The sequence below is a fragment of the Hydra vulgaris genome, chromosome 03 (assembly GCF_038396675.1).
Source record: "Hydra vulgaris chromosome 03, alternate assembly HydraT2T_AEP".
NCBI lineage: Eukaryota > Metazoa > Cnidaria > Hydrozoa > Anthoathecata > Hydridae > Hydra > Hydra vulgaris.
Genome location: NC_088922.1, coordinates 64,004,166 through 64,018,089, shown reverse-complemented (window position 1 = coordinate 64,018,089; position 13,924 = coordinate 64,004,166). Strand labels below are relative to the sequence as shown.

Here is a 13,924-nt window from a genome sequence, read left to right as displayed (position 1 = left end):
TATATAAGAAACATATAACAATGAAAAACGGATAGCAATAAACTGCAAAATATTCTTTAAATTTTTATATATTTTTCAAATTTAGGAACATCGGTTTTACAAAATTCACACAAAATACTAATAAATCATGAAAATAAAGAACACATGATAAAATTGAGTCCTTCATTTTTAAATTTATTATACGAGATTGTAAGTAAGATATTTATTTTAAATTATATCTTTAATTATAAATAATAAATTAGATTTTATAGATTTTATTAGAATTATAAATAATTAATTAGAATACACAACTTGTTGAATACTCTTAAAATTGTTTGTGAATAGAAATTTTGAGTGGCATCATTTTTTTGCATAAAGTGGAATTAAATTATCCAAATTTAATTCCACTTTATGCAAAAAAATGATGCCACTCAAAATAATAAATATAAATGAGCCACATCATAATTTAAAAAACAAAACAACAACAAAAAAAGTTTGTCTTTTAATAAGTTCCAACCATCACCTAAGATTATGATAATACATTTAAAACTTTTGAAATTAGTAAAATTTTAGAACAATAATAAATAAAACATATTTGATAATCAATGAAATAATAATATAATAAACACTAATAATGTAAAAACCACTTAAAATATAATAAACACAAACAATGTAATAAACATTTAAAGTTTCAGCAAAAAATATTTTTTTTTTTATAGTTATGAAGGTGCTCCAAGAAGTCCTTATGGTCATATCACAGAGCACACCCTGTAAATATCCATGGCTAACATCATCCGAAAGGACCGAACAAATCCTTTTAGATGGGCATTATATAGACCTAGTGTGAACATTTAGAGCTGTTTTTGAAATCTTTTAACTACGTCCGAGCCATTTTTTTCATTTTTAAGTTATATAGTGAAAATAACCAAAATCCAAGATTTTTTAAAAAAATAAACAGCTCAAAATCATAAATTACAGTGATTTTTTTAAGTTGTAGGTATATAGATATCATAATAAAATAATTTTAAGTCATTTCAAACATCCAAAAGTTTGTCAGAGCCATTTTTCTCATTTTAACGTTCTATGGTAAAATAACCACAAAGTGTAAAATTCCATAAAGTATATTTTCACAACTTGCTTGGTCTGGACAATATTTATGATAAAAAATAAACAGATTCTTACATATTGCAAATTTGAGACTAGAATTAAAAATTTTCTTCACAAAATGCATAATCCAAAAACAGTTTTTAAATTTCTCAAAATATTCTAAAATTTACAAGTTCTAACTTTTTTTAGTCCAAAACATATATTTCTGAAAAAGTTGAGTTTGTAGGTGTTGTTTGTTACAGATGCTTGCTGTTATAGTCAACAACACAATTGAAGAGTTGTTTTCCATATTCTGGATGAGTTGGGATGCGCTTGTACCGCTCCCAGTGAACCTTGAACCTTGAATGCATTGCTTCGGTTGCTTGTTCACTGAAGATTCCGAGGGAGGTTTGATGTTTTTCTACAAATTCAGAAACATGGTAGAAAACAGCATGAACCTTAGGTGTCACCGATATTGGCAAGAATAGGAAAGAAGTTTTAAACTTCTGAATCGTTTCTTTATAATTTTCCTGCAGAGTTGTTCCAAAGCATGAAGTGACAACTTCTTTGAAATGTCTTAGAGTTTCAATGAAACCAAATGCTTGATAGGCACAAGCTTTTTCTGCCATTCTTTGGAGAATGTCAAGGTTTTGCAAAAGCTTATGACATTCATTGCCAGCAAAGTGTCCGCTATGGTATGGCTGGAGCTGAATGTGCAGCAAAGTTGGCCATTCTTTGGCACCAGGCCATAACTCAGAAAGATTCTTGAAAAGATGATTGACAATTCCAAGAAGAAGATGGAGTTCCATTGGTGGAATCACATCCAAAATGAGTGTTGAGTCATCCATTTTAATCAGTGGTGGATGGATTACATTGTCAAAATCTTTTGCTGATTTTGTATTCGATCCAGCTGCAACATAGGCTTCAAATCTCTCCTTGATTGATCCGAAACTTCTGGATGTTCCACATTCTGAGAGATTGTCAGAATCAATGTTGCACCAGCAACAAGGGTGTTTGCTTGAATGGGATTGAATTCCGCAAATGATGTTGGCCATCATGAGATCGCATGAAATGCAGAAAGAAACATCATTTAATTGAATGATGTTCATCATCAATTTGACGTTCTCATATGTTTCAGGAACATTTTCAGCGATGGCAACTATGAGCTGCCGTTTGACACCTGTGTCTCGGGCAGATGAGCTTGTCAGCAAGCGAAGACTTTTTTGTTGAGGACTTCTTGTTCCATCATCTTCATCAGTTACCTTGATAACTGCTAAGCTCATTTTCAAGAATGATCCTTCTCCATCAATGCCAAACTTGACAAAATGATTGGAGCCGTATTCCCTTGACAACAACACCTTGTTGGTTAAGTCCTCAATATTTTTGCAGTGAACGATTGTTCTCTTCTCTTCAGCTTTTCCTTTTTCTGCTGAAATGTTGACAACTGATAGTTGAAAGAAATCATTCAACGATTTTCCTACAGCAGCAAACTTTTGCTGGAAAAATGGCTCAACTAGTCGAGTTTCTGTTGCTTTGTTAAGTGTTGAGGCAAGTTGTTGCATTCCCGTGTTGGATAGTCCTGTGTTCAACTGAACATTTAACAAGCTTTGCATTGTAAGTGTTGAACTGGTTGATTTGCGTGCAGATGCTGGGCCTAAAAAGCAAATGAAATAAATTTAACAACTTTTTGTTACTTGTGAATGATTACAACAACAATAGTTATGAGTAAAAGTGATTCCCACAGAAGTTTATTATTACCTGGTGTTAATGGAAATAACTGCCCTCCTCTTGCTTGACTCAGCCGGACAGTTCCTCCAGGAGATGCATCCTTTGAGCTGATGATGGCAGATGCAATTTGCTCAGCACCAACAGGATCTGACTGGACCAATGCTTGCAAGTTTTGGTGTCTTGTTCCGATTGTGCATGAATGTCTGAAACCTCTTGCAAGAATGGACAAACATTGTGCGCATCTTTTCTCTGATGACTGTAAGCGGGACTTTGGTGAAGGGCCAGGCTTAGAAGATTCACCTTGGTCAAGGTTTCTGTTCTGTTCTTTTGGTGCCAAGGGATGTTTCTGGTTGAGCTTGAGTTTTGCTATTTGGCAAATGAGGCAGTCACATGGACCAGATGTTCGTGTCAAAGGCTTGACAATGATTGCAGAGAAGTTGTAGATTGCAAGAAGTGAAACACTCATGTCCCCAGCATCTCTTTTTTGCAAGAGAGTTCGGCAAGCATTGCAAATAGCCTGTGGGACTCTTTCATCTGCAAAGTCAATGTCTGTTTTCAACAATTTGTGAATTCTTCCAATGATAAAGTCATTTAACTCTCGGTCTCCTTGAAAGAAAACAAACAGACTTTCTGCATTCTTCATGTGTTTTTGCTTTATTTGGCATTTTTGATGCTTTATGTCTTCATTTAAAAAAATGATCTTCATTCAACAAGGAAAAATAATTATGAATTTTTTTTTATTTCATAAATTTCATGATAATCTTTATGTGTACACAATTTTTTTGTGTACATAATCTTATTGTGTACTTCATGCCAATTGAAGGGGGATGACAGGGAAGGATTTAACCCTTTTTAATTTGAAAAGTTAGTGCATGCATGCGTGCGTGCGTGCGTGTGCATGCGTACATGTACATAAAATCATTGCTGATGCTTAGTCATTACAAAGTAACTAAATTCAAATGAAATTCATTTTTTTTAATTTCCAATAATTATTTGACCTTCTGGGATGTTTGAAATGACTTAAAATTATTTTATTATGATCTCTATATACCTACAACTTAAAAAAATCACTGTAATTTATGATTTTGAGCTGTTTATTTTTTTGGAAAATCTTGGATTTTGGTTATTTTCACTATATAACTTAAAAATGAAAAAAATGGCTCGGACGTAGTTAAAAGATTTCAAAAACAGCTCTAAATGTTCACACTAGGTCTATATAATGCCCATCTAAAAGGATTTGTTCGGTCCTTTCGGGTGATGTTAGCCATGGATATTTATAGGGCGTGAGAGCACCGCAGAATGACATTTAACCAGGAAGTTCACACCTCCTTCTTTAACAGTGGTGCATATATGGCCTGAGCCGGCTTCGAAACACAGACCTCCGGTTCTGAAGCCAGAACTCTAACCACTGCACCATGGCTGTTAATAGAAAATAAAAAATAAGGTATTAAAGTATTGGCTGCTAATAGAAAAAAAATAAAAAAATAAAGTAACAAAGTGTTGGCTGCTAATAGAAAATAATAAAAAACAAGCAGACCAAGCATTTAAGAGATAAAAGAAATGAAAACATTAACAAAATTAAAGAAATAAAACCTTTATTTTATAGAACTTTTTACATTTAACTACAAAATTTTGTACCAAGTAGTTTTAAATGGACATCGATTTGATTTATCAGATTGATACATATACGAAATGAGTTTTTGGCGGGGATTTAATTGACCTGTATATCCATATTTAAAGCCAAGTTGTTTTGCCTCTAGCTGCATCCTCTCAAAAGTTAACGGCATTGGATCAAAATACTGTTTGTGTAAATTAAAAGTAAAATCTCTGTTTTCATCACATATCACACCACTTTTGCCTAAATAAATTTTAAAATTAACAATATAATTACATCATTGCATCAGTAAAAATCATTATTCTTAAAAAAAAGTTTAAAGCAAAACAATTTAAAAACAAACAAAAGCAAAACAAACTTAAAATCATTAAAATAAGTTTTGTTATACAATCATATACACTTACAGATATCTTTTTAGAGCAACAATAAATATTATACACTTACAGATATCTTTTTAGAGCAACAATAAATATTTAAACATTTTGAACTGTCAAACAAAGTCATTAAAACAAAACCATAAACCCACTTTTATTACACTATAAACTTTTATTATAATATGTTGTAAACATGCACATGATTTCAGAAAAAGTGTTGTAAAAAATTAATATTAAAATTGTAATTAAATTGGTGTTAATTAATATAAAAACCTTGCAATGACTCTAAATCCAAATTTGTATCCAGTTTGTCTAAATATAAAACAATCTTGCAATTTTATTTTATTGTTATTTTACACAGCTTCTTACATGAAAATTTTTAAATGCATTTAAAATGCATTTAGAAATTATACAGATATCATATATATTATTTAAATATATAATTAGAATGACATCTGGTAAGAAATTCTGAAGAGTGACATTTTTTTGAAATAGAGTTGTAACCAATAGAATGCGCTTTTGCAAGCAGCAGTTAACGCTCCATCGATCATTGTTTTACAGACACAATTGTGTCTGTAACTTTTACAGACACAATTTCTGCTTTGTCTGCAGTTTCTGTGTTTTCATATTTGCTAGCAAATAGGGCCTGGTGTAGGACCTCTTATTCAATTATAAATAAATTTATTGTAGTCATTTTTTGTTCACTGGGTAAAAATTAAAATATGTTGGGAAATGATAACTATATCTGATATACTTTGACTATTGTCTGTCTGTCTGATTTTGTTAAAAATTGTAAGGACATTAAGGACGAAGCTTTAATGACATAGAGTAGAAAATTTGTTAAACCAGATTTCTGTGATAACATATTTATAGTTAACATTAAAAAGCTCAGAAGTTTGATTTGGTTTGGAGATGTAGCATCTGAATACAGGAAGTCTAAAATCCAAAAAAATTAAAAATCTATTATGTCAAGATTTTGGGTTTAAGGTTTAATGTGTGTCTGATACTTCGTTAGAGTTGACTGATATATTGACTGGTAGTTGTTGATTATGACAAATCAATAGTTTTAAATTTCTTGCACTTGCTGCCCTATTATTGTTAACAAAAAGGATGTTTTTGACTGCATGGATAATAATTTTTTAGGTGACATCAATGAATGGAACGGTATCATAGACAACACGAAAGGGTTGATTAAGATTAAAGGCTTAGAGTTAATCATTAAGTTTCTTCTTTTCTAAGTTAGCCTTGTTAAAGTTAGCCTTGTTAAAGTTAGCCTTGTTAAAGTTAGCTTGTTCAGATGGGGTACCACCAGATCAAATAAAAATCTTTCTGTACTTTGAATCAGCTAAGTTTCTTGCCAAAGAAATTACTTTATTATGAGCCTCTACAGTGTAGTTCTGCAGCTAAACGAGTCAGCTTGCTAGCTAGAGCTTACAGTTCAATTTTGTGTACCTTAAATATAATAATATTGATAAATATAAACTCTATTTGTAGAATACACTAGTATAATTTATATTATGTATTCTACAAATAGATTGCTTAATGTTCTTAAAGAACAGAGCAATAATAAATCAGTAAAAACAATTATCTAGTTTTTCTTTTTTTCTTTTCTTTCTTTAACAGTTTGTTTCTCAATTTAAAGGTTCATCAAGAATGCCTAAATATAAAAAAGTTCAAAATATAGGAAAAATATTTTACTGAAAGTTGGAATTGTTATAATTAGTTTTACAGCAAGTATAACTGTTTGTTAATTGTTTGTTTTGCATCCAGGAGGTTACATTAGCTACATTAGTTTTTTCAAAAATTAATGGTGAAAAAAATTCAGAATTTTAGATTTTTGTCAAGTAAATTTTCTTGGTCCAGTAAATTTAAGTAAATTTTCTTTTTTTTTTTTAAACACCTTCACTTCCAACAAGGCTGCAGGCAGCCACTAATTAAAGTTGGAAGTTACTGAAAGAAAAAAGATGAAGATTGTAGAGCAAGATAACGATTGACGGACGACTTGAAGAATTGCAAATTACATGAATCAGGAAAGCAAGATGAAGGAAGCAAATTCCAAAGAGCTGATGTTCGAGGAAAAAAACTAGACAAACAAGCGTTTTTGGAGCACTTAGGAACAGTCACAGAAAAAGGATGACACTTAATTGAATGATGAGTAACACGAGAATGAATTTTAGTAGATGGCACAAGAGACGCTAGCTCTTTAGAGCAATGCCCATTATAGTATTTGTAGAAAAGAGAAAGAGAAGCAACATTACAATGATGTGATAATGGTTGGAGGTTGGCTGCAAGAGCAAGTCCAACTATGTTTACAATGCGTTTTTGCACCTTGTCTAAAACAGAAAGGGCATCATTAGAAGAACCGCCTCAGATATGGCAACAGTATTCAATACAAGGCCAGATTTGAGATTTATAGAGATAGAGAATAGAATCCAAAGTAAGAAAGTGACGAGCTCGATAAAGAGATGCAACCTTAGCAGATGCTAATTTTGCAACTGATTTGATATATGGTTTCCAAGAAAGATTGGAAGTAAGAGTTAATCCTTGAAGATGAAGAGTAGATGAATCATCGAGTACATCACCATTCATAAATATAGGAAGATCTAAATTATTGTGATAACAATTGGCTGAAAAAAATTAAGTTTTATCTGAATTAAAGTTTACCAGCCACTGTGAGCCCCATGCTGTAGCAGAAGTGAGATCCTTTTCAAGCTCAAATGCCCCCTCCAAGCAATCAGAGGATGTTGGTTTCTTATCATGACAAGAATAAATGGTAGTATCATCAGCAAACAATCCCACCTTAGATGTGAGAATATCTGGAAGATTGTTAATGTAAATTAAAAAGAGTATAGGGCTAGGGATAGAACCTTGAGGAACCCCTGAAGTTACAGAAAAGAAGAAGAGTGCTGTCCATCAAGGACAACTTTTATACTACAATTGGAAAGGAAGGATTCAATAATCTTAAAGATGTTGCCGGATAGACCATAAGAAGAAAGCTTATGGAGAAGACAAGCATGCCAAACTTTATCAAAAGCTTTTGAAATGTCAAGAGCGATGGCCTTAACCTCTCCACCTTCATCTAATGCACGATAAAACCTATCAGTTATTACTGTTAGCAAATCAGCTGTAGAACGAGAAGATCGAAATCCATAATAATGGTCAGAAAGTAAATCATTAGATTCAAGATGAGAAATCAAGTGTTTGTTAATTAAAGATTCAAAAACCTTGCTTATGATAGGAAGAAGACTAATGGGGCGGTAGTTAGACAAATCAGATCGCTCTCCAGAATTTTTGAAGATAGGGATAACAGATGCCGCTTTCCAGCTTTTGGAAAAAAATGTTTTTAAAATATTTAAAATATTTTTTAAGATTTTGTTAAGTCGAGGCCCTGATTTTTTTAGCATTATTATTAATTGATCATAGTGATAAAGGCCTATTTGATTAGATTGAATTATTTTAGATAGGGAATTTAAAATATCCCACAAGGCAGAAGAACCAAGAAGTCCACAAATTTGCAATTTTCTGTTCCGTTGTAACTTCCTATTGTTACATCGAAGCATTTGGGTGTGGTTTTCCCTTTCATGCTTCTTAATGAAAATATAGTAAAGTTTTTCTTCAATGTTTAATTAGACAAATAGTTTTCTCTCTAATTTCTGTAAAAAAATTTCTGAATTTTTGATTTATTCATTGATTATTATTTCTACTTATTAGTTCTGCTATAATTTAGGGAAAAAATCATTAACATCAAACTCTATAAACATGCATTTATTTTTTATAGTAATTTTAGAAAACCAATTTATAATATCAGTAATAATTTTCTACTGATACAAATTTTATTTTATTTGAATAATATTGTTTTGTCTAATTTTAATTTACTAACACTTTCTAGCTCATATTTTGAAGGAGTAGTCTTCAAGGGAGTTTATTTGAAAATTTGGTTTGTGGTCATTTAGTGTAATAACGCTTGCACTATTTCTATTCCAATTAACTATTATATAAAAGTTAATTGGAATAGAAATAGTGCAAGCATTATTACACTAAATGACCAAAAACTAAATTTTCAAATAAACTCCCTTGTAGGCTACTAGTTCCTTCAAAATGTGAGCTAGGAAATGTTAGTAAATTTAAATTGGACAAAATAATTTCCATGATTCCATGGAATCATTGAAATTATTTAAATATCAAAATTTTGTATTTTGATATTTAGACACTCTGATAAACCTACAGGTGGAGAAACAGACTGTTGAAGAGAAGTTTAGATAGTAATAGCAGGGCTTGAATTAAAGCTAAAAAATTTATTGGTGAAAAAAAAATTGATGTCCTCCTCACCCCTTATTCATGGCGCTACTTTGTGGTAAAGGGAGGGGGTTACATTGGTATAAAATTGTATCTTTTGTAAATTAGTTTGTAATTGTTATTTTTTTAACATATTATTTCTCATATTTAAATAATATCTTATAAATTTCTCATTTTGCAGAGTTTAAAATAGCATAAGTTACTGTTATAATTTACAGCTTAAGTTATAATTTTAAATTTAAATTGCAGTTATTGTAATGAAAAACATGCTGACGATACAATATTTGTTATTTTCAAAGAGTATTGAATTGCAAAAACCTCTAAAACAACTAATTGTTTTGACAATATAAACAACTTGGCGAAAGTGTTTTGTTGTTGTTTTATACAGTTTATAACATTAATGATATAAAACGAGTTTAAAATAAAATTAAGTAAGTAAATAGAATTCTTTTAATTAATAAATTAAAACATTAATTAATATATAAAACTTTAAACTTCATATTTATGCAGTAGTGGTGTAGTGGTACAGCGCACACTCCATAAACAAGAGGTTCGGAGTTCGATCCCCATCATGTTCCTAATAGTATTGCACTCAACTTGTTTCTCCACATGGTGGTCTTGTTCCTCAAGGTTGGTGTTTTGAAGTCATAGAGTTGAGAGAGGGTTAAAACCACAATTAAGTGACCTTCTCAACCTTGCAGAGTTGAATTAACATAAAATAATTAAATAAAATTGCGTAAAAACATGCTATATTAGGATGTTTCATTTCCGACAATTTTTCATAAATGGATACGTTACATGCATAACGGGGTAAATATTATACCAAAAAAAAGTCTGTAAATTTTTCAAAATTTTAAAATATCATCAAGAGATCACTGTCTTTAAAAAGTAGTGTTTTTATTTTTAAAGGTTATCGGATGAACATTTGGCCAAATTTTTCTAAAAAATTGGTTAATGTCTAGAGGTCGCCATATTATAAAGTTTAATTTTTTAACATTTTTTTGCTAAATGCTTTAAAAAACTTAATACTTTAGATAAAATGCAAAATTTAAGCTTTGAGCATAATTGACCACTAAAAGTCGTTGTGTGATTAAATAGCAAAATAAACATCTGTATGTATGTATATAAATTTCAAAAACTTATTAAAAAAAAAGTTGGTTGTTATATCAACTAGTTAAATTGAAATTTTAAAAATAATTTTAAAACTAGATCATTGGATAAGCATATATTTTATTATAATGATGAACCTTAGAAAAAGTAATCAAGATTGGTTAATTGGTTACCCTGAAACCAATAAATTATCAAGCTTCAGTCGCCTACCAACAAAAAAACATTTATATTCAAAAAGTGACACTTCTGTAAGAGATATTTTAAAACTTGTTCTTGTTGAGCTTAAGGAAGCTTAGGAAAAAGCTGGAGTATCAATTTGATCAGATAACTCTTGTCTTTCATTGCTTACAAACTGTTGGGGGAAAAAGTGAAAATAAAAAAATTGATCAAGCAAGTCGAAATGTTAAAGTTGGAAAAGAAAAAACTGTCAGATTTTGTAATGAACTTGAGCAACTTTGTGACATGTCAGCAGTAAATGCATGTGAATAGTTATTAATATTATGTAGACCAAAATGGAAAGAAGATTGGGCATTTTATGAAGATCAAAAGAGTAGCAGAAAGACACATGACAGGTAGCATTGATCTAGGTGTTTCAAAATTTTTAGAACGTCAAGAAGATAGATTAAACATGGATTTTTGGAGAAGGTCAATCGAAGATCAAAAATCTAGTGCCTTTGAAGTCAGTGAATTAGTTGAAAGTGCTGACAAAGAAGATCAAAAAGATACAGAGTTTACTCCTTTACCACCAAAAAAAAGAAAGATACCTTTAACAAATTCACTCGAAATATCAGCAAAGAAGCTCACTGAAGTAACGGCAGACCAATGTTGTTTACCAGTTCGCCAACAACTTTTATTTCAACCCACTATTATCTACAAAAGCAGAGGCAAACTTAATGATATGTCCATGTCAGTATTAACTGTGCATTGTCAAAGACAATATGCACGGGAGAATATTGTTCTGTCGATTAAAGCTGACTGTGAGATAAACAAACATAAAAAGGCCATTTTGCACTGGCATTCGAAGCCTTTTCATTTAGACATAGCTCATAATGAAGAACGTGTAGCAGTTCTTATTAGCGAATCTATTATTGGGTACTTATTTATTTATTTATATAAATCCTATATATATTTTATATTTTTGTTTTCAAGGAAACTAACTTAACTTGTATTCGCAGACTGAAACTTTTTGGTGTACCTTTGATTAAAGATTCAACAGGTAAAATTCAATGTAATGCGGCCGTGAAACTAGCACAAGATTGGAACATTTTGGAAAACATTGTTGGTATATGCTTTGATACAACAGCAAGCGAAAGGTAATAAAAAAAAGGGTAGCAACTTAATTGAAATTGAGTTAAAGAGACCTCTCGAATGGCTAGCATGTCGCCATCATCATAATGAGCTAACATCAAACATGCATTTAGTGCATTTTGAGGAGATAGCAAGAGTCCATATGAACCCATTTTTGAACATTTTAAAGCCGAATTTTCAAGAATTGGTATTGATTACTCAAACTTTAATTTTTTTGAATGGCCTACTGACATCAAATAAAAAATATTTAATCAAGCAAGTTTAGTTTTGAAATGGGCTTACCAATGCCTCGAAGAGAAAATCTTTCCACAAGAAGATTATCTTGAGTTAATTGAATAACCTATTATCTACCTTGGGGAAAAACTATCAATGGTCAAAATATACAAAATTCACAAACCAGGTGCAATTCACAACACGAGATTTATGTCACATTCTATATATATTTTAAAAATGGAACTCTTATATGATAAATTTATTATGTCTTTTTAAGTTTATTAGTCTTTTTTATTTGATGCAATTTCTCCCCTCGAGGATTTCCGTATTTGCTCCAGTCGAGGACTTCAAATTTTTTGTTGCAATGAACTGGTATCAAGAAGAAGATTCAGATATCGCAACCACTGTGATTTTGTCAATTAACCGGCACCTTTGGTATTTAATAGAAGAGCTTGTTATTTTATCTTTATTTAATGAAAAATTGTCATTTACCAGAACAATAATGGCTAAGAAAGTTTTTTCTACCCCAAGACCAAAAACTTCTTTAATTGGGAAACCAAAAATTTCAACATTAAATTCTTCAACCTTTATTTATTATTTAATTAGAACACGGTCTTGGCTTCTTTTTAATTTATTAGGACTAATAAACAACCAGGAATGGCTCCAGATGAATCCACATAAATGGAAGCTCTTCCAAGATTATCAAACCACAGAAAATTTTGTTACACATTTAGAGGTAATAAATGATTGCGCTCAAAGAGATATCAAACTTATTGGTGAATTCCGCGAGTGTGCGCAAAATGAAGAACAGCGACAATTTATTTTGCAAGTTGTTGAACAACACAGAAAGCAAAATCCATCCTATTCGAAATCAAAACTAATTAATACTTTATAGTATTTATTATATAACTAGTATCTTCTTTATTACTTATTATTCTTATGAAAAGCTGAAGCCTAAAAATAGCTTAATTGAATTTTCATTATATTTTTTTTTTAGATTTAAAAAAATAAAAGGTTTTGTAGCTTTATGTTTTAATACGGCAACCTCTAGACATTAACCAATTTTTTTGAAAATTTCACCAAATGTTCATCTAATAACCTTTGATATATACATCCAGTAATGTAACATGAAATTAATTATTTTTTAAGTTATTCAAATTTAAAGTTGAAAAAAGTGTAAAAAAATGCTATCTTTTCAAGATGGCGATCTTTAGATGACATTTTAAAATTTTGAAAAATTTGCAGACTTTTTCTTGGTCCATTATTTACCCCATTATGCATGTAACCATTTTTGAAAAATTGTCAGAAATGAAACACCGTAATGCTATATCTATAAACCAAACAAGTAAGATCAAAGAAAAAAAACATTAGATACCAAGATTTTTTCTAATTTATTGCTTTTTGATCTAGCCTACTATTAAAAGTTTAAGTATAGTTAATTTTTTTAATTATAAACAGTTTTTACTTTGATGTATTCATTCAAAAAGATAAAATTTATTTGTTCAAATAGATTTCTTATTATAATAATTTTTAGTTAGAAGCTTATTAGGTGCTGTCCATTAATTATGTCAACAGTTTTTTAGCAATTTTTACCTCCCTCCCCCATATCAACAACTGTCAAAAAGTTTTTTGCGAGTCTTTGAGTATATTTAATAGTTGAGTAACTTAATTGTAGTAACTTAACTAGATTTAGTTATTATTAGATTTAGTTTGATTTTGGCAAATTTACTGCAATGTACTTGATCCATTAAGATGACTCACCACTAAAAAAAACTTTTTCAAATTTGATGATTTTTTATAAACAGGGCATTAAAATGCAAAAACTATTTTGAAATAATGGGTGATAACTAAAAATCTGGGCAAAGTTTAAAGGATCATAACTTCCTCATTTTTTAATGTTTTATAAAAGTAAAAAAAATATTTAATAGAGAATTATTTAAATCATTCAATATAATATTTAATTTGATTCAATCACTCCATTTTGTCTGACACGGTCAATCAAACCCTTGGTGCCACTAACTGTTTCTTGGATAACATTAGGATCAACTTTGCTCAAACAATACTTAATTTTTTCTTCAAGTTGTGAAAGTTTTTTTGCTTGCCAATTATTCTTATACACAAGACCTTTCAATATTGACCAAAAATTTTCAATGGACCTGCATTCGGGTAAATTTAGGGGATTATCTTTTTTTGGTACAATTTCAATATTTTTAGC

General features: G+C 30.3%; 1 protein-coding gene across 5 annotated transcripts in view; it reads right to left on the bottom strand.

Moving 5' to 3' along the window:
* Positions 1-13,924, bottom strand: part of LOC105846404 (uncharacterized) — an 89,429-nt gene that overhangs the window by 33,538 nt on the left and 41,967 nt on the right. For 3 of the 5 annotated variants that reach the window (XM_065793978.1, XM_065793977.1, XM_065793979.1), the window contains exon 6: positions 4,432-4,651. In XM_065793978.1, the coding sequence (XP_065650050.1) occupies positions 4,432-4,651 (220 nt within the window). Of the gene's footprint in view, positions 1-4,431; positions 4,652-5,055; positions 5,095-13,924 lie in introns of all 5 variants that reach the window. The other 2 variants (XM_065793976.1, XM_065793975.1) reach the window with 1 other exon arrangement.